Genomic DNA, 24996 nt, shown 5'->3' with positions numbered 1-24996 from the left:
TTCAAGGCCAAGGCAAAATATCGTAATATATATCGTATATCGCAATATGGCATAAAAATATTGCGATATTAATAAAAGCCAATATCGGCCAGCCCTAATTAATATATATATATATATATATATATATATATATATATATATATATATATATATATATATATATATATATATATATATATATATATATATATATATATATATATATATATCAATGTTTACTTATATAGCCCTAAATCACTATTGTCTCAAAGGGCTGCACAAACCACAACACAAACCACTACGACATCTTCGGTAGGCCCACATAAGAACAAGGAAAACTCACACCCAGTGGGACGTCGGTGACAATGATGACTATGAGAACCTTGGAGAGGACCACATATAAGGACCGAACCCTGCGGAACTTCACACATTACCTTAACGTACTCCGAGGTCACATTGTTATGGGAGACGCACTGCATCCTGTCAGTAAGATAAGAGTTAAACCAAGACAGGGCTAAGTCCGACATACCAATTCGTGTTTTGATACGCTCTAATAAAATATTATGATCGACTGTATCGAGAGCAGCGCTAAGATCGAGGAGCAGCAATATAGATGACGCATCAGAATCCATCGTTATTGATAGATCATTAGTCATTTTTGCGAGGGCTGTCTCCGTAGAGTGATTTGCCCTAACATAGATTGTTAGACGCTAAGTTTTCATTTAGCTGCTCTGCAACAGTTTTTTTGAGGATTTTTGAAATAAAGGGAAGGTGAGACACCGGTCGTTAGTCTACTATGAGGTCAGGATTGAGGTTAGGTCTTTTAAGGAGAGGATGAAGAACCGCTTTTTTCAATGCTTGGGGAACAGTGCCAGAGGAAAGTGATAAGTTTATAATATTTAGCACTGATGGACCTAATAATACAAAGAGCTCCTTGATAAGTTTCCCAGGAAGTGAGTCAAGTAAACATGTTGTTTGTTTTATTCCATTTGCACGTTGTAACAATCCCTCTAATGTTATTTCCTCAAAACGAGAGAAACTATTTTGGAGGGCAGTATCCGCCATATATACAATCGTATCTGTGTTAATAGAATCCAGTTGTAGCTGGGACGCAATGTCTTTAATCTCCTTTCTAATGACTTCAATTTTCTGCTGAGTGAGTGGGTGGAGCTACTGGAAGGGGTTCCTTGTTGGGTTAGCAATGCTACCGTACTAAACAAAAATTTAGGATCGTTTTTATTAAGGTGGATGAGATTTGAGTAATATTTAGCTTTAGCTAAGGTAAGCATGCGTTTATAAGTTATTAAACCATCACTCCATGCTTGATGGTGCACCTCAAGTTTAGTCGTGCGCCATTTGCGTTCCAGCTTGCTAAATGATAATTTTTGAACTCTAGTTTCTTCTGTAAACCATGTGGTACACTTTTCTGGAGCCTCTTTTAACTTTAGCTTTGGCTATGTTATCAATGGTTTCGCGCAGGGTCTCGTTAAAGTTGTTAGTGAGGTTTTTAATAGAGCCCACATACTTTGGGAATGGTGCCATTACCAAGGGCAGTAGGTCAGCAAGAGTTAATGTTGTGGCCGTATTAATGTTGTGGCTGCTATAGCAGTTATTATTATTATTAGTTTGACGAACATGCGTCTGAACCTCAAATTTTATAAGGAAATGATATGACAATACTTTAGTATACGAGAGTATCGTAACTTTGGAAGCTGTGATACCCCTGACAAGCACTAGGTCTATCGTATTACCGTTGCAAAGCGTGAGTTCATTTATTATTTGTGTAAGACCACAGCTATCAATTATAGTCTGGAGCGCTACGCACGGTGGGTCCGATGGAGTATTCATATGGATATTAAAGTCCCCCATTATAATTGTATTATCGGCATGCGTCACTAGATCAGCAACGAACTCTGAGAATTCATTGATAAAGTCCGAATAGGGCCCTGGGGGGCGGTAGATAACAGCCAGGTATAGAATGGTATAAATGGGTCCCATTTTTATAGTCTTTGGTATGACTCGGCCGGGATTTGAACTGACTACCTACCGATTTCAGGGCGGACACTCTAACCACTAGGCCACTGAGTAAGTCATAACATGTAATGGTGGTTCTTTGGTCAAAATGTTGCATAAATTATGTTTTACAGATCATCTTCAAGCCGCTTTCTGACAGTCTCTTCCGGAAGTGACGTTTTGTGGGCGAACATATTTACATGGCTCAGCTTCGGCAGCGTGTTTTCTCCTTCAAGCTTGTTGTAGCGTACAAGGACGGGAGTGGAAGAAGTGTCAAAAGTTGGAGATAACTGTTTTAATGACATTCAGACTTTACTTGAATCAATAACAGAGCAGCATCTCCTCATCCGGAAACAACAAGGCCGAAAATGTGTACCGTGAAAAACCGTCCAACTGGAACTCTCTTATAACTAAAGTTCCTCGGGTGATTAATGTAAACTCACTACACCGGTATGTTTTAGCGCTTTCATGGCGAGTTTACTGTTAATGCTAGACTGCTTCTTCCCAAGTGCAGGACTAATAAACTCAAAAACTCCTTTGTCCCACACGCTATTAGACTGTACAACTCCTCTCTGGGGAGGGGGGCGGGGAGTACTAGGATGACAGGGGATGCAAAACAATAACAGTGCAATACGTTTTCTTAACATGGTCACTACTGCCTAGTTTCTCTTGTGATATTCTTATTTTACTGTTATATCTTTACTCCCATTTTTGGTTTTTATTTTTATTCTCATTGTAATATTTCTGTATTTTGTTTCCATTTAAACCCCCATTATTTACTTTTTACTTTTTTAAATTGATCTCAACTCTATACACTGCTGCTGGAATTTTAATTTTCCTGGAGGAATCAATAAAGTACTATCTATCCATCTATCTAGATATAAGTAAGAACTTTACACTACTTTATATTAGAAATGGCAACAGTGGAGGATTAATGTCCTATAACAAGAACATAGCGAAAAAGAAGAAAGTTATCGACTACGGTGTCGACACGAACTACAAAGGCGGAAGTGCGCATTTTTTCAGGATTTATGCAGATCTCAAACACAGATCAGCAGATACCAGAAGGTAAGAAAAGTTGCTTTTGAATAACATTGTAAAACAAAACGCCACATAATGTCTTACCTTACATCATAAATATCATGTTATCAGACACATGAACAATAACAAGATCTCATAGTTCAGTTACAGCTCATGTTTATTATTTATTACCTTTTACCTATTTTGGGATATGTGTTTTATGTTGCACGATTGTACTAAGAAAAATTCCTAGTTTGTGAACCTGATCTCAAACAATGCCAATAAAACTATTCTGATTCTGATAATACTTGTATAACATGCGCCGGCAATCCATCAATCGGTGTGGCCTTGTAGCTTACCAAAGTCGTACTAAAACATTTTGATAGATTTTTGAGCGCCGTGTGTAATGTTCTATATTTTCAATGGAACATATAAAATGTTGGTGTTATTTACTTGAGTCCTACATGTATCTAATGTTTGACTGCCATCTACTGGTCAGACTTATCATTACACGGTGTACCAACTAAAATTACTTTGAGGGCGGTAAGCAAAACCAAAATTATTCCGGGTTATAAGGCGCACTGTCGAGTTTTGAGGGGAAAAAAATATTTTTAGTGTGCTTTATAGTCTGGAAACTACAGTACATGGAAACGAATGTGAAGTGAACATAAAAGTGTGTCAAGGAGCGAAGATCATTTGAGTGGAGTGAAAGGTTGGTATCGTTGGGGGTTTAGGTTAGCTATATTTACCACTATGGCCGCGGCATCATTTTACAGCGAGAGTCCTTGTAGCCAGCCGGGTTCTCGAGTCAGGCGTGTACCCGCCGCTGGCCCTTTGCTCTCTTATCTAGGTAGCCATCCTCTGGCAGGCGATAGGGCTTGCTGGCGGCCGAGGGGCCACTCCCTGGTCTGCCCCACACACACACACACACACACACACACACACACACACACACACACAGACACACACACACTCACACACACACACACACACACACACACTGCTGCCGTTTGCACACAACAGCCTGTCAATGAGCGAGCGAGAGGATATTTATCCCTCCTGCGTTGCCAGACGTTCGCAATGGTGCACAAACATGGCAAGAGAGTTTTCAGTCCAGTGTTGAGCAAGTCACTCTCTGTCAGAGACTGACAGCTCTGCCCCACATGACGCGTAACTTATCGATTGTCTGTCCTCAGATCAACAAAATGCTCTGAAGGTTGTCCGTGCCAGCAAGCCCAGAACCAGAAAATCCAGCAAGGTAACGTGGCCTTTTTTCTTGACAAGTCAAAGCTGCTGAAAAGCCAGAGTACACATGTTTGTCAAAGTCGTTAGACTGGGCGTCCTGTCAGCACCTAGAGGGTCCGTTCATGTTTTTCCACTTTGAAGTCTTTGCCAGAGCTTGATCATGCGGGGCTGGGAAAACCAACACCTGTCATTTTATTAAATGCTTATTTAGATTGCTTTGTCAACCAGTTATTCCACACTAACACTGCAGGAATGTAAATAAATGCTACTATATAATTGCATTTTCTTAACAGATAAAAAGACTAAAAGAACGGATGTTTAATATCAGCTAGCTCGTCTCCTCACTGGACAAGTTTTGACCTTCCCACATACACGTTTGACTTTTTCTACAGTCACTGTCAAAGTCATACGTCAACCGTGACACGCAATAGTGTTGTCTCATGGCAGGACGCAGAGCCACAACACAATATTGTAATCACACCCACAAAATATATATTTTTTAATTATTTTAAAAATTGGATTTCATTGATTTACACAACTTTGACGACTTATCGCAATGATTTAACTTACTGCCATAGTATGAACAGACATTTCATTCTAACTTGCATGAAGCCTGCATTACCGTTACAGGCCAGCAGGCGGCCATTATCACTAAAGGTGTGGGGGGAAAAAAACAAGTAAACCTGCTTTTTCTTGATTTCACAATTGTGGACAATTAATGTACAATAAAGCACATAAATGTTCCTCTTGCCTCGGAGTGTCCAAAGTGTGGCCTGGAGGCTAATTGCGGCCCGTTGCTATTGTTTAAAGGGGAAATGCACTTTTTTGGTATTTGGCCTATCGTTCACAATGATTATGAAAGACATGACAATGTATTTTTTTAATGCATTCTAAATAGCAAATACATGAGATCAAATGTCTGCTTACAATGGAGCCCAGGGGAGCTGCTCTCTTCTGCCTACAAAGCCCTTAAAAACATCCAATCATCTCCATTAAGGTTTTATATATATGATGTAAGTATATATGTAATGTACTAACAGGCACATTTTTAATAGCATTTAATATTTACGTATTTTGATCATTTTAAGCATACATGACGCATTAATTAAAAAAATGCTTCACGTAGGGCTGGGCGATATATCAAATATACCGTATTTTTCGTACTAGAAGTCGCTCCAGAGTATACGTCGCACCGGCCGAAAATGCACGATAAAGAAGGAACCAAACATATATACGTCGCACTGGAGTATAAGTCGCATTTTTTGGGGAATTTTATTTGATAAAACCCAACACCAAGAATAGACATTTGAAAAGCAAATTAAAATAAATACAGAATACTGAACAACAGACTGAATAAGTTTATGTTATATGACGCATAAATAACCAACTGAGAAGGTGCCTGGTATGTTAACGCAACACATCATGGCAAGAGTCATTCAAATAACTATAACATATAGAACATGCTATACGTTTACCAAACAATCTGTCACTCCCGATCGCTAAATCCGATGAAATCTTCCTTGGTGTCGCCTCTGGTATGCCCCCCGCTTGCGTTCTTTCTTTCTGCTGCTCGATTGCTGTTCTCTGCTGCATATTTCACTACGTCCAGCTTGTAATCTGCAGTATATGATTTTCTTTTCGGTGACATTTTAGTTCAATCCTTCTCAGTTTTTATAAGTTACCGCTAATGTTGATGTGATCCATTTTAATAGCTCCGGCAGTAGCATGTAGCAGTTAGCATATCATGACCCACAATGCACTAGCATATCATGACCCACAATGCACTTCTGCCATGACCCGCCCCCGCCGAATTCTTATTGGTTGGCGTTTGAGTGACGATTGCTGACGTATGTGTGACGATTGCGAACATTTTCTTCGTCCCTCTCGCGAATGAGATAAATAATATTATTTGATATTTTACGGTAATGTGTTAATAATTTCACACATAAGTTGCTCCGTAGTATATGTCGCACCCACAGCCAAACTATGAAAAAAACGTCGACTTATTGTCCTAAAAATACGGTACTCGATATATCGCGGGTTTGTCTCTGTGCGATATTGAAAACGACTATATTGTGAGTATTCGAGTATACGTTCTCACGCAGTTGCTTTTAGCTGGGGGCATTACACGACAGGCTTTTCTCACTCGTTCCTGTCACTCCTTTTCACAGAGACATAAAACAAGCGCACCTTCTTACATACCATTGTGCCACTGCTTAATAACTCTTTGATAAATACAGTTTTGAGAAATTGACTTAGTTGTGATTTCCTTCTCTGCATAAAAGTAAACAAATTGCATATATTAATGCAGTGTGAACAAGAATATTTTAATGTAGACACAGAATCATCATACTGGTGTGATAGTATGCATCAAGTGTTAATTCAAGGCCAAGGCAAAATATCGAGATAAATATCGTATATCGCGTATCGTGAGATGGCCTAAAAATAATGAGATATTTAGACCATATCGCCCAGCCCTAGCTTCACGACATTTGCTTTTATTGTCGTCAACATCGCTTATTTCTACTCAATGCAGACTTCATGAGAGCTGACAAACATACTAAAACTTCACTTAGTGTACATGGTCTGCTGTCAGTAGAATGCGGACTGCTGGGATGTTCATTAATTTCCATTCAGATGAAGAATGTCTCATAATCCTCGCGAAGAAAATGGGTGTGGAACCAAGCATCTTTTTGTATCATTCTTGCCATTTCCGAGCCTAAATTAGCTGTCAAAGTGTACCCGCTTGATGGAGTACATCCTCAGCCTTCTTCTATCTAGGTGAGAGACATGATTTGTGATCTAGAATAAAGTTTCACGGGCAAGGAATCGAGGAATCAGCTGATCAGTTGATCATGTCAACATTGGCACACAAGCTCGTGATCACGGCGCCGCTATAGTTTGTCTGCGTTAGCGCTTATTATGACAATATCACTAATACTTGGTTATAAAATGTAAATGGAGTATTGTTTGGCGTTTTTTTGATGTTTTGGTGCATTTTATGGGCGGAATAGACGAACTCCCATTTGCTCTGCTGCAAGCGGACTTTTATTTACGTTTGAGTTAGAATGCAATAAAAGTCTTCAATAATGATTGTGAACGATATGCAAAATTCCAAAAGAAAGTGCAGTTCACCTTTAGTGGCCCACTGCACAATCGATAGCATTTTGATATTGGCGTGCTGTTATGCTAATTTTGCAGGTGTGCATCTCGGCGTCAATTTTTTTGTTACCTGACAAATGTTGCTATTTAGCATGCTAACATTAGTATGCTGGCTTATTTTTTTTTAGCTAATTTTGTTGCTATGTACCCAAATCATATTTTGGTACATACCACATGTTACAGTTAGTATTTTAGCATGCTAGCATTTATTTTTAGCTAATTTAGCAGGTATATACCTATGTGTCATATATTTTAGTATTTCACTAATGCTACACGTAAGAATATTAGTATGTTAGCATAGTACCGTTCTCATGCTAGCTTTTTTTTAGCTAATTTTGCTAGTATACATTTTTTGACGCTATCTTTCCAGCATGTTAACATTGCAGGTTGGCTTTGGCTCATCAGCATTCACATAACATTTGTACCGAAATTGCATTTTCTTGTTCTTTAAAAAAATATCCACATATCGCACTGGTTTCAAAAGTGAAACTTCCAAAATGGCCCCCGCATCCTTTGATTTGTAAGTGGAAAACATTTGGGCACCCTTGCTGTAGGAAAATGTGACTAATATTGAAAATGTAAACAGGTTGTGTCTAAAATGACTTCAACATGGTGAGCACCTTTTTCATCGTGTAAAATCATGTATACCAAACAACTTCTGCTTTTTTTCCTCTTAGTCGGGCGACTTTGGTGACATCACCAACTGGCCGACACCTGGAGAACTGGCCAAGGAGGTAAAGACCAGTGTGTAAATGTGTTTCTTTGCTATGTTTACTGACAGCTAAGTCCATCTCGGTGTCACCAGGAGCAACAAAATGTTGTTAACGCCAACACCGCCAATGGGAAGAAGCCAGCATTCTCTCGCCACGACAAGGAGAAGAAGAGGGAGCGGACGGATAGGCAGTCAGAGAGTAGCCACGATGGCGGCGAAAGCAAAGAGAATCAGGAGACTCCTCCCGAACTTCTTGTTGAGACGGCCAAGGAAGCGGAGTCCAAAGCGGGACAGGACACCAAGAAGGGCAGCCCTAAAAAGAGGGGAGGTGAGGATGAGGAGTGGAGCATGTCAAGTTCACCATATTTCCTCACTGTCCAGTAAAGATCCTTTAGCTTTGTCTGCCATTACATCATCAAATAACTTTAAATCAGGAGCAAATCTTCCTCTTTGGAGAAGCCTGTCACTGTCAGTACCTGTGTGCTGCACACCAACTTACGTGCTAGTGCTCTGCCAGACATAAAAAGCTGATGCATGCACCATAGATTTAGACGTGCATGTTTCTCTACTCTATTAACTTACACTATTACCACAAACATGCTCGGGCATGCTTCTTAAGTTTGTATTTTGTTGACAATTCCTTAGCTTATCTAGACATTTTGGATAATTGTATGTTTCAACTTGGCGGGAATGTTTTATGTTCCATTCCATGTATACAAAACAAGCTTCTCTAAGGCATAATGTTGAAGGTTTGCCCATTTGTGGTATTACTTTGGGAGTAACAATTAATCAATATATCGATTTATATTCCTTACATTCAACGAGAGTGTGAATGCAAGGTTTCCCCGAGATTTCCAATACATATGTGACGGTGGGGGCATGGTCAATATGACATCACATATAGGACATCATGATCATTTTGATTTGCAATCATGCAAAAGGCTAAACATTTAATGTATATTTAAAAAATAAATGTGTTTAAAAAAAATATATATGTGTACATATGTGTATATACACATATGTATGTATTACTATATATACACGTGTATATAAGTGTATTTATGTATATATATATGTGTGAATATATGTATGTGTGTATATATATATATATATATATATATATGTATGTATATATATATATGTGTGTGTGTGTATATGTGTGTATATATATATATGTATATGTGTGTATGTGTGTGTGTGTGTGTATATATATATACATATATATATATATATATGTGTGTGTGTGTATATATTTGTATATATGTACATATGTGTGTATATGTATATATATTTATATATGTATATATATATATATATATGTGTGTGTGTATATAATAACCTTGTTTCCATATGATTTGGGAAATTGTGTTAGATGTAAATATAAACGGAATACAATGATTTGCAAATAATTTTTAACCCATATTCAGTTGAATATGCTACAAAGACAACATATTTGATGTTCAAACTGATAAACATTTTTTTTTTTTGCAAATAATCATTACTTTTAGAATTTGATGCCAGCAAAACGTGACAAAGAAGTTGTGAAAGGTGGCAATAAATACTGATAAAGTTGAGGAATGCTCATCAAACACTTGTATGGAACGTCCCACAGGTGTGCAAGCTAATTGGGAACAGTTGGGTGCCATGATTGGGTATAAAAGCAGCTTCCATGAAATGTTAAGTAATTCACAAACAAGGATGGTGCGACGGTTACCAATTTGTAAGCAAATTGTCGAACAGTTTTTAGAACACCATTTCTCAACAAGCTATTGCAAGGAATTTAGGGATTTTACCATCCACGGTACGTAAAATCATCAAAAGGTTCAGAGAATCTGGAGAAATCACTGCACGTAAGCGATGATATTACGGACCGTTGATCCCTCAGGCGGTACTGCATCAAAAACCGACATCAGTGTGTAAATGATATCACCACATGGGCTCAGGAACACGTCATAAAACCACTGTCAGTAACTACAGTTGGTTGCTACATCTGTAAGTGCAAGTTAAAACTCTGCTATCCAAAGCAAAACCCATTTATCAACAACACCAAGGAACGACGCTGGCTTCGCTGGGCCCGAACTCATCTAAGATGGACTGATGCAAGGTGGAAAGGTTTTCTGTGGTCTGACGAGTCCACATTTCAAATTGTACTTCGAAACTTTGGACGTGGTGTCCTCCTGAACAAAGAGGAAAATAACCACCTGGATTGTTCTAGGCGCGAAGTTCAAAAGCCAGCATCTGTGATGGTATGGGGGTGCATTAGTTCCCAAGGGATGGGTAACTTACACATCTGTGAAGGCACCATTAATGCTGAATGGTCCATACAGGTTTTGGCGCAACTTATGTTGTCATCCAAGCAACGTTATCATGGACGCCCCTGCTTATTTCAGCAAGACAATGCCAAGCCACGTGTTACAACAGTGTGGTTTCGTAGTAAAAGAGTGCGGGTACTTTCCTGACCCGCCTGCAGTCCAGACCTGTCTCCCATCGAAAATGTGTGGCTCATTATGAAGCGTAAAATACGACAGCGGAGACCCAGGACTGTTAAACAACTAAAGCGCTACATAAAACAAGAATGGGAAATAATTCCACTTTCAAAGCTTCAACAATTAGTTTCCTCAGTTCCCAAATGTGTATTGAGTGTTGTTAAAAGATAGTGTGATGTAACACAGTGGTGAACATGCCCTTTCCCAACTACTTTGGCACGTGTTGCAGCCATGAAATTCTAAGTTATTTGTTATTTGCAAAAAAAAAAAAAATGTATGAGTTTGAACATCAAATATCTTGTCTTTGTAGCATATTCAACTAAATATGGTTTGAAAAGGATTTGCAAATCATTGTATTCTGTTTATATTTACATCTAACACAATTTCCCAACTAATATGGAAACGGGGTTTGTACCTTTGAGCATTAATGGTGCCTTCACAGATGTGTAAGTTACCCATGCCTTGGGCACTAATGCATCCCCATACCATCACAGATGCTGGATTTTGAACTTTGCGTCAATAACAGTCTGGATCAGGGGTAGGGAACCTATGGCTCTAGAGCCAGATGTGGCTCTTTTGATGACTGTACCTGGCTCTCAGATAAATCTTAGCTGACATTGTTTAACACGATAAGTAATGAATAATTCTGCTGGTAGTCACAGTGTCAAAAATAACGTTCAAAATATAAAACATTGTCATGCATTTTAATCCATCCATCTGGTTTCTACCGCACCTGTTCAAGAAGTCGCATTAATGGTAAAAAGTATTTTATTTATTGTTGGTTTGCTTCAGAATAACAGTGTTATTAAAAAGAATAAGATACTTATTTTATTATACTCAAAAAATTTTGGTTTTACTTAAAAATGCACGCATTTAGTTGTGTTCAGTCTTAAAAAAAATATTATATGGCTCTCACGGAAGTACTTTTTAAAATATTTGGCTTGTATGGCTATGTCAGCCGACCCCTGGTCTGGATGGTTCGGCCCTTTGGTCCGGATGACACGATTTCGAATATTTCCAAAAACAATTTGAAATGTGGACTCGTCAGACCACAGAACACTTTTCCACTTTGCATCAGTCCATCTTAGATGATCTCGGGCTCAGAGAAGCCGGCGCCGTTTCTGGATACTGTTGATAAATGGCTTTCGCTTTGTATAGTAGGGCTTTAACTTGCACTTACAGATGTAGCAACAAACTGTATTTAGTGACAGTGGTTTTGTGAAGTGTTCCTGAACCCATTAGGTGATATCCTTTAGAGATTGATGTCGGTTTTTGATACATTGCCGTCTGAGGGATCGAAGGTCACAGTCATTCAATGTTGGTTTCCAGCTATGCCGCTTACGTGGAGTGATTTCGCCAGAGTCTCTGAACCTTTTGATGATTTTATGGGCCGTAGATGTTGAAATCCCTAAATTTCTTGCAATTGCACTTTCAGAAACGTTGTTCTTAAACTGTTTGACTATTTGCTCACGCAGTTGTGGACAAAGGGGTGTACCTCGCCCCATCCTTTCTTGTGAAAGACTGAGCATTTTTTGGGAAGCTGTTTTTATACCCAATCATGGCACCCATCTGTTACCAATTAGTCTGCACACCTGTGGGATGTTCCAAATAAGTGTTTGATGAGCATTCCTCAAATTTATCAGTATTTATTGCCACCTTTCCCAACTTCTTTGTCACGTGTTGCTGGCATCAAATTCTAAAGTTAATAATTATTTGCACAAAAAAAGTGTTTATCAGTTTGAACATCACATATGTTGTCTTTGTAGCATATTCAACTGAATATGGCTTGAAAATGATTTGCAAATCTTTGTATTCCGTTTATATTTACATCTAACACAATTTCCCAACTCATATGGAAACGGGGTTTGTGGATGCACATTTTTTTGCCTTCAAAATAAAGCACAAAGAATTGTTTTTATTAGGGCTGGATTCTCGATTCAAAATCTGAAATACTTTTAATAAAATTGGATTTTATAATTAAAAACATTCCTACATAAAATAGAAAAACAGCTCTGATACATTTCTGTTTGACCTAAAATAAATCTGTTTTTTTTAAATAAAATTCTAGCCAAACATTTAGTAAAGTCAAATACAAATAGGGCAACAAGAGAAATATCCAACACTTTTCTTTTCGAAAGTAAAAAGTGGCATCATCAAAACAAAAATGGCGATATCTACGATGGTTGAGAAATGTCACAACTAATGCATCTGCCTCAAGTCAATATCATAAGTCACTACACAAAGACTTCCAGCTACTGCACGACTGCAAAATCCACAACAAATAGAAACGACACTATGTATTACCGTAAAGCCACAACAGAACTTAAGCCACAAAACATGCGACTGACGCAACGGGAGCGACAGCAGAGCAAGTTACGGCGACGGTCCAACTTCCGGAACACACCATCATGAAGCGACAACGCAACAACCGGCACCCAAGGAGAAGTCATTTCTTCAGAAACAAATCAATGGAAGAGATTGATGCAGGAGGCTACGGAAAGTAGGAAGTGAAGGGCCGTACATGTCCTTAGTCGGAGAACAGATATTGTATGGCCTGGTCAAATAATTTTATTTAGCAGGTAATTCTACTGCCAAAATGTTGGCAACTGTACTTTAACTGAAAATTGCTTGAATTTTGAAAATGTGAGGTGAAAAGATTTCCTCTTGTTAGTTCAACCTAAAGTGTTTGCATTTTATTCAAATACGATGTGAATGCATTGGCCACTAATTGTTTACTTGTGTGTGTCCATCATTCATTTATAGAAATAACAGGAATATAGGAAACTTCGCCTGCACTGTCCATTTTCTATTTCACAGTCACACTGCTTAATTTGTTTTGCTCAAAAGTTACTGACTCGATTTCAACTCTGATCGTATCGTTTTTAAAAAAAGTAGCGTCCCTGAATCGTCTCGACAACCACAAATTTGGAATCGAAATGTTATGCCCCTACTTTTTACTTCATTTGTAGTTTTAGGAGGATCATAACTATGGAGGATAGGACAGAAAGTGAGATCCTGTAAAGTGTTTGTACTCTTAACAAACACTCCCTGAAAGTTTTTCTAAGGTCCTGAAAAGGAAGCCTGCATCTCCTCCAGTCAGTCAAAGTCATGTTCTTGGATGTGCTGCGTGTCAGCTCTGTCTTCGCTGTGCAACCGCCGCTAGGTAACAAACGTAAGTGGGTGTCCCTGCCGCTGGAGGAGGCATCCGAGGAAGACGGCGCCAAGACGCCTGGCGGGGCCCCCGTGCACTCGGACAGCGAGCCTGGCAGTGACTTGCCCGACCTGACGTCGCCTGCTCGTGCGCTCCCTAGCAACAGGGCGCATGATGGCGGCAGGAGTAAGTGGCTCCTTGCTTTCTCCTGATTTAACCTGTTGTCCGTGCTCCGCCCCCTCGCCTCTGTGCCGCCGCCCCTATGTCCAATAAGACATGTCTTACTTACTAACTCGACAGCTCTTTTGCTAGTTTAACGACGCCACGGACATCCCGGAAATGCAATAAGGCTGTATCGTCTGAAAAATGACTTGCATTAGATGCACCTGCAAACGTGTCATTTACTCTGCAGATTGGAGGAGAGAGCCACGAGACTTCGGGGACGACGCTTCCAGTATGAAGAGCGATGGCTCCGTCCACGGAGGGATACGAGGGCGAGGCAAAGGCCGCGGCCGTGGGAGAGGTCGTGGTAGAGGTATGAATTCTGTTTTGCCCCCCCTTGTCATTCACGAGGCCAGGTGTGTTCACACTTGTTTCCATGCTGGTCAAATATAATTTCTATTTCCTTCAATTCGAACTTGAATTGCACTTCCAATTCCTGTTTGCAAACTCGCAAATTCTCAGAATATAATTTGAATGTGGGACACATTTTCAATTTATTTTGGGATTTTGCGATTGCCTGTTACAGATCAGTTCTTTTGGTAACCTTCACACACACTTTCGCCTCATTGGAATTGAAATATGTTTGAAATGTAATAAAAAGGGAATACAACTTGATTGTACATTGTTGTAGTACACACAATTTTAATTTCCCCTCGGGGATTAATAAAGTATGTCTGATTCTGTACACTCTTCTTATTTGCTGAGGGAAATCTGATAATACCTACTCATTTATGTAGAGACGTCCATTTACACTGAATATAAGGCTACAGGTGTCACCTCTCCTCCTCTTCTCTCAGGTCGCTTTGAGCACTCGCTGAGTTCGGATGTTCCAGTCTCAGACTTCGGCACCAACATGGTTTACTACTATGACGACGGCAGCAAAGTGCAGATGTATACGGTGGACGAGAAGCTCCTCAAAGAGTACATCAAACGACAAATGTGAGTAGACAGAAAAACCTTGACCTTGGCGTAGGTCGTCTTTATATATGATTAGACTTTATTGCCATAAAGCTGCTTTTTTGTGTTTTTATTTGCATTTCTTGACTTATAGAATAAACCGTCATATCTAAAGGAGAGTGAGCACTTTGAAGTGTCCTGCAGAGGGCAGTATTCACTCTGCTCTTTTAGCATCAATGCACAATAGACTACTAGAGTGTACTAAAACATGTTTTTTTTAAAGGAGGGTGAGAAGGGAAAAGTTGGGGTTGTTGTATGCGTAGGGGGCGGAGTCATGTATTCTTGTCTTCATTCGTCTTGTCAGCGTTATTCAGCCTGCTCACTCAGCCAGCGTTACTTTACCATGAACTACATTCTTTACTGCCTTCAGGCCTTTCTCTGCTGAAGAGTGTGCCATTATCAGTGCTTCAGTTGTTTGAAGCTTTGCAGGAAATGTTTCACACATGACTGCTTATTTTATTAAATACCTTTGCATATTGGTACTATGTATGAAATGTACACATTCTAAATTGTCAGCATATAACTTTATTTTGCTGCCCCTAAACTACTACTACTACTACTACTACTATTACGTATAGCCCTTAATCGCAAGTGCCTCAAAGGGCTTCAAAAACAACATCCCCTAATCTAAACCCACATCCAGGCAAGGAAAAACTCCAAAGAAGGTACTGAGAAATGTGGTGTGAAACAATGGTGGAGGAAGTCTATAACCTGCAGCTCTTTCATCTTTCTGATGTGGCTCCAGCTGGTTTATGGATTTGGCTTTGGTGCTCATGGACAATGGAAACTAAAGATATACATACATACATATACATACATTTAAAACAAATCTGTGAATAGTTATAGTATTAACCTATATATTTTTTCTGACATCGTTTTGCTTTACTTTTCAATTGTTGCTGCTTCTTGTACAATGTGCTTTGTTTAGAATTAATTCTCTCGAGAAATTTCTCCAATCCTTTCAGCCACTCTTTTTTTATTAAAGTTAGAGCAAATCTACCATTAATTTCTGGTGTTATTGTAGATAGTACTTGTGTTTAGAGACTCTTCTGTTGCTTCATTTCCGCAACAAAAGCCGAGCTGCATTTGCTTCGCCTTGCTGACAGAATTCCTCTCCTTAAAAGCCACTAGTGTTAGCCGTCCGTCCATCCATCCATCCATCCATTTACTTCCGCTTATCCAAGGTCGGGTCGCGGGGGCAGCAGCCTAAGTAGGGAAGCCCAGATTTCCCTCTCCCCTGCCACTTAGTCCAGCTCTTCCCGGGGGATCCCGATTTGTTCCCAGGCCAGCCTTGGGACATAGTCTTCCCAACGTGTCTTGGGTCTACCCCGTGGCCTCCTACCGGTCAGATGTGCCCTAAGCACCTCCTTAGGGAGGCGTTCGGGTGGCATCCTGACCAGATGCCCTAACCACCTCATCTGGCTCCTCTCGATGTGGAGTAGCAGCGGCTTTACTCTGAGCTCCCATGGCAGAGCTTTTCACCCTGTCTCTAATCACCCGGCGGAGGAAACTCATTTCTTGTAGCCGTGATCTTGTCATTTCGGTTATAACCCAGAGCTCATGACCATGGATGAGGATGGGAACGTAGATCGACCCGTAAATTGAGAGCTTTGCCTTCCGGCTCAGCTCCTTCTTCACTACAACTGATCGTTAAAGCGTCAGCAATACTGATTACACTGCACCATGACGCCCGTCGATCTCACGATCCGCTCTTCCCTCACTCGTGAACAAGACTCCTAGGTACTTGAACTCCTCCACTGGCAGGGTCTCCTCCCCAACCTGAAGATGACACTCCACCCTTTTCCGGGCGAGAACCATGGACTCGGACTTAGAGGTGCTGATTTTCATCCCAGTCGCTTCACACTCGGCTGCGAACCAATCCAGTGAGAGCTGAAGATCCTGGCCAGATGAAGCCATAAGGACCAAAAAGCATAGACCTAATCCTGCGGCCACCAAAGCTGAACCCCTCAACGCCCTGACTGCGCAATTTTGAATATTGCTCTCTGCGGGTATATCAGGGATACATCAAAGTACGTCCACATCGTGGACATGCTGCCTCCGATCCAGATAACCCTGTGCGTTTGGCTTAACTCATCACAACATTGGGTTTCAGCAACTCTGTTCCGGTGATCACAGAAGTATGTCTTTTTTTGGCGGCCAAAGTTTCGGTGCATCACTAGTCAATAGTGTGCAAATAAACTATACATAGCCATTCATACTGCAACTACCTGCTACTGGTAATTAGGGTTGTCCCGATCCCATATTTGGATCGGATCGGCCGCCCATATTTGCCAAAAAATGCGTATCGGCAAGGCATGGGAAAATGCCGATCCAGATACTGATCCGGTCCGGGTTTTTCAGCGCACCGATTTAAATAATACATTCCACTCTTCTGCTGCTCCCAATACTTCATTCCGCATTTTCCAGCACACCTTCAAAACATCCACAAGTCTGTGTTCTAACCGTTCAGACTGCCGTGTGAATTAAAAGTTAGGGTAAAAATGTCAGCTGTGTGGGACTATTTTACCCTACTAAACGAAAAAGATGAAGAGGTGGAGTGTAAAACATGCTACAATAAAGTCAAGCTTGGTGGTAAAGTTGTAAGACATTTTAATGACTTTTTAGAGTGAGAGGCATTTTAGCACTCATCATAGATGAACACAGGAGTAGGCTGACACCTGAGCATCTTGAAGTGCTCATCTTTTTTAGAAAGAATCTCCCCATTATGCTTGGACTTCAATTGTCTGCCCCCCTGACTGGGGAAAACAAATGAAGGGAGTGTGTAGATGTTTCCTTTTTTTTTTTTTTTTAAGTTTACACTTGTTCAAGAGCAAGTATTGATGTTGAGTTATAGGCATTTTATCCCAATCAGGTTGTTTGTGTGTTTTGCTTTTTTTAATAATGTTTACAGCATTACTTGCACTTTATACTGTTCACTTTTTTACTGTTTAATGATGCCATTTCTGTTTGTCATGTATAATTTTTGATATTTTGTGTTTATCCTTGAATACCAACTATTGTGTATGATTCAAACTCACCTAATTCAGCTGGCTAATTTTTATCAAGAGTACTAAAATCCTTTCCAGCATGAATCTGACAACTAAGTAGGCTAAATAACTTTAAACTTTAATACATGCTCGGATAAGTATTGGTATCGGATCGGAAGTGCAAAAACAATATCGTATCGGATCGGAAGTGCAAAAACCTGGATTGGGACATCCCTAGTGTTAATATGTATGTTTGTGTCTTGTGAACATTTTTACCATGGTTTGTGAACACATTGTGCGGGCAGAGAATGTGTGTCTAGGAGTAAAACACGGAGATAGACGTGTGTGCACAAAGGAAATACTTGTTGGAATAGGGCCAGAATTTCCGACCGTTTGTGAGGCCGTAAATGTGCACAGGAGTTCTGAGGCTCAAGGAAGAGTGGAAGCCTGTATGTTTAGTATGTATGTTTAGTTCTTCTCTAGTATGCAACCCTTTGAGTAAGCTCACACGGGAAACCTCAATCGGCCCGGACACAGAAAGAATAGACAGATTGATAGCTCTTTCTCTTTGAAAGGATGAGGTGGAAAAGGGCGGGATGGAGGCAGCAGCCTGGTTTATCAATAATAACGATCTTGCTGGATGAAAAAGTAAGCCATCAATTTTCATCAAAGAAGGATCCCCTGAAAAACAGAAAACTGATTATTGAACTTGAAAAATCTGCTAAGGGGCAACCAGCCAACACCCAAGAGACCTACCTTACCTCTTATCCAGATTGCCCAGCTGTTTGACATCAGCGCATCTCCATTCACCATAGAGGAGCTGCGTGAGGCAGTATAGTCTCTGAGATCCAACAAGTCTCCGGATCTCCATAACACCCCCTGTCTCATCTGGATGGAGCCCCTTTTTCACTACATGCTGCTCAAGTTCTGTAATCGCACCTTTTCTGTTTGATCGTCAGTGTCTGCCTGGACGAAGTGTAGTAATGTGCCAATTCTCAAAAACGGCTAACTGACTTGGCCCCCAATTATCGAGGCATAGCTCTAATATCGAACAAGCTTCTGCTGAATTGACTTTTGTCCGCAGTTGACCCACTGCTGTGCAACAACCAGAATGGCTTTAGAAGGGGCCTATCTCTCATCTTACAAATTTTGGCTCTGGCTCTAAGTCGCATATTGGAAGAAATAAAAAAGGCTCGACAAGGACTTCACAATCTGCTTTAAGGACTTTCCAAAAGCCTTAGACTCTTATCAATCGGGAAGCCATGTTCAACATTGTCCCCCTATACGGCATTCCACGACCTATTGCCGCCATTAAAGTACTCGATACCAACACTCAAGCTGGAGCTGAACTCCATTCTTCCAAATCAAAGAGGGAGTTTTACAAGGTGACATGCCAACTCCATTTTTGTTTATCATTGTATTGGACTATGTCCTGTACCTACAGCTCCAGTTGAGACTTAGAAGCCAACCTGCCACACACCTTACTGGCCTTGATTTTGCCGATGACATTGCTCTGGTCCCCGATTTTGTCACAAATGCTGAATCCGTTCTCCACTCACTAGAAAACGCTGCGTGCCACATAGTAGGACTCCACTGAAATGAAAGTGAGACTGAAGTAATCTTGTCAGTTCCAAGATCTTTTTGTCATCTTCTGGTGACAGAATAAACCAAGTAACCAACTTCAAGTATCTTGGGTCTTTATAATATGGATATGCAAAGGATGCAAAGCATATGAAGTTCCACAACAACTTGGAATGGACAGCCTGCAATAAGCTGCATAGGCCATGGCACTCGACCATCGGTAATGAGACGAAAATGTACATCTTTAGAACGCTAATCGAGCCCATTCTCCTCTGCGGCGCAGAAACGTGGACTCTCCCCACACTTAAACAGAAGCTGTTGCTCAGACGCGTCCAAAACATCCACTGGTCCGAGCATGCTACCTTAGAGCGTGCTGCTCTAAGGTAGCACTGCTCCTTCAGCTGAGGTGGCTCAGGCTGCCTCCTGGACGCCTCCCTGGTGATTTCAGGCATGTCCAGCTGGGAGGAGGCCTCGGGGCAGACCTGGAAAACGCTGGAGGGAGTATGTCTCACAGCTGTCCTGGGGAACGCCTAGGTGTCCCCCCTGTGGAACTGGAGGAGGTGGACAGGGAAGTCTGGGCATCTCTGCTTAGACTCCTGCCCCCGCAACCTGGACTCTGGTAAGCGGTGGGAAATAGACGGATGGATTTTGCATATCACATTGTTTTCTGCTTGTAAAACTTGGATTTTATCTATTAAAAGTGTTTTGTCTTCATGCTGTATATGTGCATTTTTGGAATACATTGTTTTAGGTATACTTTATTTACTTTTACCTCCTGCTTCGATTGAAAGTCCAGTTTAGAAAACTGCTATCAGACCGCTGCTATCAGTTAGCTCGGCTCCTCAAGTGCGGGCGATGACAGAATTATCCTCGGCAAACTCCCCCTCCCGTTCTGCTCCAAGGGTGATCTCTTTATCCCACCCCTGCCACCATGAAGTGTTATTGTATAAATAATACACTGGGTATTTAGGACTGGAACATGCTTTGTTTCAGCCTGGTTGTTTACATAGCCAGCATAGGAGTTTTACATCCTAAAAGGTCCGTCGTGCACTCCCCACGTCAAACCCGTCCCAACACATATCACGTCGCTCATTGTCACTTTTTCTGCAGCCAAGTAGTAGCAAGAAAGATCACTAGTGCCCTCTACCACCAGGAGGCGGGAGTCATTTAATGACTTATATTTGACACACGCAGCTACGGTATATTAATAAAACATAGCTGCTTACTGTTCTTTTAAGCATACCGGTATATAATATTTTGGACCTTAAATCCTACTGAATAGCTCTTAATCTTCTTCCCTTTATGCGATTTCAAATTACTGGTATTGAAATCAGCCTCCTCCATTTTGAAAATGATGACAGGGGAAGTGTCACTCATGACGTCACAAGTTTGACCCGGCGGTAACACTAAGCATGCGCTAATTATTTTGCGAAGCGAGTTTGACCCGGCAGTAATTCAAGGCAGGTGCATACTATATGCCCGTCGGCAATTCAAGGAAATACGGTATGTCTGACTTTGTGGAATGGATTACTAACAAAAACCGAGGTACCACTGTACTTTGGTACACCAACCTAATAGTGAATGAAAATTAAGCATTCTTATCTATAAACTGGGAGATTTGCACCTGATAAAGTGGCCACTGGTTGCATGTCCATGAAGTTAAAAGTTTTAATGCAGTTTTCCCATGTCCTTGTCCAGCGAGTACTACTTTAGCCTCCACAATCTAGAGAGAGATTTCTACCTGAGAAGAAAGATGGATGCACAGGGCTTCCTCCCCATCTCCCTCATCGCCAGCTTTCACAGAGTCCAGGCGCTCACCACGGACATCAGCATCATCATGGAGGTAATGGTGTACATTCCCCCATGGCTACGAGTCAGACACATTCCGCTCACAGTAGAAGAGTCAAACTACATTGAACTTATCTGCAGGCTTTGAAGAACAGCACAGAGGTGGAGCTAGTGGATGAAAGAGTCCGCTGTAAAGTGGAGCCGGAGCGATGGCCCATCGCCGTCCCACTAGTCGTAGGTTCCCCGCGGACTGATTTCTCTCAGCTCATTCACTGCCCCGAATTTGTTCCTCGCCAGACCCTTACTTCTGTAAATGCCGGTAAGTGCTCAACAAAGTACTCTGGTACATGCAAACATTTACATGGGAGAAGTCCTTTTTATTAAGTCGGGTTGCATATGACGTCATATCTGTTTTTCTTTTGGTGGCTTAATCGACACGATGGTCAAGCGGCTTGAGCGTTGCATTAAAACAAGTGAGTGTAGAGTTTGAGCAGAAAACGCTGTATTGCTGTACTGTTCTTGGGTGTTCATAAAGGTAGTAAAGTCAGGGAAAAAAACAAGTTCGTTGAAGGAAATGGCTCTTAAAAATATCACTGTTATCCTCTTGTGGGATACAGTTGGACCATGCTCGTGTCTGCAAAGATAATTTTGTAAAATGTTTGAACATTTGATTTGTTTAAGAAACTTTGTGTTTTTCTATTATACTAGTAGTGTTTGAGAGCAGAACTAAACATAAAGGACAAGAGATCGCATAAGTTTGTGTTCTTTTGTGGTTTTTATGTCTAAATAGAACTAGGAAGACCTGCTTGTGCAAAAAAACTTAACGTCCTAGTATTAAATATTGTGGTTGTTGGTCCAATGCACCTTAATTTTGTTGTCGATTTTTATAACAGAAAGTAAAGTCTTAGTTGTTGTTGTGCAGGAAAGCCAAGTGCTTTATTCGACACAGATGATCACTTTCTAGCGTCTTTGGTGATATGTTTGCATCAAGAAAATATCCTTAATAGTATTAATAAAGTAGATTAATACATCTCTGGTAGGATTAATAATGTACCGGTACACTAAATCCTGATATCGCTAGCAAACATTGCTGAACAAGAGGGACATCCATAGCTAAATAATGACACACCATTAAAAACAACTGCAGACCTGAATTGTCGATGAGACTAATTTGTAGCAGGAAATAAACTGCAAACAAACTCATCATTTTTTTTAATCAGTGTCACGATCACAGCAGCATGGCACTCGTCATGTCAATCAAATACATTACTTTAACACCTCAGATGTAAAGACATGATGTGCCTCCCATCTTTTGGTCTGTAAATCATTGTGTCAAAGGAAGTGAGGTCGAGGCGAGCAGTAACATCTTGGTTTGAATCCTTCAAAATATTTTTCATAGAAGTGCATAAATCTACTCCATTCCATTTTAAATATTTGTTCATGATCGCGTATATGTTTGCCTTCAAACCTTTCAAAAATACGCCTAAATCTGCACTGATGCACGTAAAAAAAAGTAGCCTAATGTGGCTCTAGACCATCGCCTGAAACCTGGAAGTACCTTTAGGGCACGTGATTGCTACCTGGCAATTGAAATATTTTCATGTTTGTGTAAAGGAATCGATCACAACAACAATGAGTGTGCATACATTCAGCAAGGTTGAAAATAGAAGTGCTCTACTGTTGCACTGCAGCCTCATCACCTGTGAAGGAGACCCCGACCGAGCCTCCAGGACCTCAGGACCCAGCGCAGCCCGACTCCTCCAGCCAAGAGCCTGGCCCACTCAAAGATGAACCAAAAGACGCCCCGGATGCCTGGATCCAGGTGGAGAAACGTCACCGACATGCCTCGGGCAAAGCCAGGGTACTTTTTGTCGTTATGTCCGATTACTTGTTATTCAAGTCTAACTGTCATGTCCTTTTATGTGCTCGTGGAAGACATTGTTTAGTCTTCTGACCTCCTCGGCTTTCATTTCTACCTTTCTTTTCTTTCAATCTATTGTGCTGTAACCTCAAATTGATGTCCTTTTATTTTGTATGAAAAAGACATGGGAGTATTTACATCATGTTTTGGCATTGTTGTTGTTTTTTTAAAAAAGTAAAAAGGCCTCAAAAAGTTATAGCCAAAGTAAATGTAAAGCTATCGTTGAACCATTTGCAGTAGAGGCACGGCTTTGGGCTCTTACGACACAGCATAAGCAATCAGAACGTGTCTAAGACTTACTACTACGTTCACACTGCAAGGTCGGATGTTAAGCTTAGATTTTTTTTTGTCAAGTCAGATCTTTTTAGATACATTACAAAATAATGCGATGTCTAATGTGAATGCAAATTGACCCATGCAAACATGACATCAGACATGTTGCGCTCCTTTTTTAGTAGGTCTTAGTCCTGGTGCATTTGTGGCAATTTCAAGTATTTTGTGAAGTGAAAGGCATTATATTTTTATAACACTTTACTGAGTGACACCCATTATCTACATCTTTAAGTTACATTTAAACCAGTGTGGGTGTCACTGGGAAGCAGGTGGGTAAAGTGTCATGTCCAAGGACACAATGGCAATGACTAGTATGACGGAAGCTTTGCTCAAACCTAGTTGAATATGCTAGGTGCATTTGTGGCAATTTCAAGTATTTTGTGAAGTGAAAGGCATTATATTTTTATAACACTTTACTGAGTGACACCCATTATCTACATCTTTAAGTTACATTTAAACCAGTGTGGGTGTCACTGGGAAGCAGGTGGGTAAAGTGTCATGTCCAAGGACACAATGGCAATGACTAGTATGACGGAAGCTTTGCTCAAACCTAGTTGAATATGCTAGGCGCAGTCAGGGCGTTGACGGTATATGGTTTGGTGGCTGCAGGATTAGATCTCGCTATTTGCAAATGATGTGGCCCTGATGGCTTCATCTGGCCAAGATCTTCAACTCTCACTGGGTCGGTTCGCAGCCGAGTGTGAAGAGACTGGGATGAGAATCAGCACCTCCAAGTCAGAGTCCATGGTTCTCGCCCGGAAAAGGATGGAGTGCCATTTCCGGGTTGGGGAGGAGATCTTGCCCCAAGTGGAGGAGTTCAAGCACTTCGGAGTCTTGTTCACGAGTGAGGTAAGCTTGAACCGTGAGATCGACAGGCGGATCGGTGCGGCGTCTTCAGTAATGCGGACGATGTATCGGTCCGTTATGGTGAAGGAACTGAGCCGGAAAGCAAAGCTCTCAATTTACTGGTCGATCTACGTTCCCATCCTAACCTATGTTCATGAGCTTTGGGTCATGACCGAAAGGACAAGATCTCGGGTACAAGCGGCAAAAATGAGTTTCCTCCGCCGGGTGGCGGGGCTCTCCCTTACAGATAGGGTGAGAAGCTCTGTCATCCGGGAGGAGCTCAAAGTAAATCCGCTGCTCTTCCACATCGAGAGGAGCCAGATGAGGTGGTTCGGGCATCTGGTCAGGATGCCACCCAAACGCCTCCCTAGGGAGGTATTTCGGGCACGTCCGACCGGTAGGAGGCAACGGGGAAGACCCAGGGCACGTTGGGAAGACTATCTCTCCCGGCTGGCCTGGGAACGCCTCGGGATCCCCCGGGAAGAGCTAGACGAAGTGGCTGGGGAGAGGGAAGACTGGGCATCCCTGCTTTGGCTGCTGCCCCCACAACCCAATCTCGGATGGGTGGAAGAAGATGGATGGATGGATGGACA

The 24996-nt window shown here is 41.2% G+C and overlaps 1 protein-coding gene across 6 annotated transcripts in view; it reads left to right on the top strand.

Moving 5' to 3' along the window:
* larp1b (La ribonucleoprotein 1B) overlaps nucleotides 1-24996 on the top strand; it is an 85758-nt gene that overhangs the window by 33522 nt on the left and 27240 nt on the right. For all 6 annotated transcript variants that reach the window (XM_061895002.1, XM_061894997.1, XM_061895001.1 and 3 more), the window contains exons 2-9: nucleotides 4209-4270; nucleotides 8097-8153; nucleotides 8225-8459; nucleotides 14181-14303; nucleotides 14788-14929; nucleotides 21214-21358; nucleotides 21445-21622; nucleotides 22995-23164. In XM_061895002.1, the coding sequence (XP_061750986.1) occupies nucleotides 4209-4270; nucleotides 8097-8153; nucleotides 8225-8459; nucleotides 14181-14303; nucleotides 14788-14929; nucleotides 21214-21358; nucleotides 21445-21622; nucleotides 22995-23164 (1112 nt within the window). The remainder of the gene's footprint in view (nucleotides 1-4208; nucleotides 4271-8096; nucleotides 8154-8224; nucleotides 8460-14180; nucleotides 14304-14787; nucleotides 14930-21213; nucleotides 21359-21444; nucleotides 21623-22994; nucleotides 23165-24996) is intronic.

This window comes from Nerophis ophidion, linkage group LG03 (genome assembly GCF_033978795.1).
Source record: "Nerophis ophidion isolate RoL-2023_Sa linkage group LG03, RoL_Noph_v1.0, whole genome shotgun sequence".
NCBI lineage: Eukaryota > Metazoa > Chordata > Actinopteri > Syngnathiformes > Syngnathidae > Nerophis > Nerophis ophidion.
The sequence above is the reverse complement of the archived record's forward strand: the minus strand, read 5'-3'. Positions and strand labels throughout refer to the sequence as shown.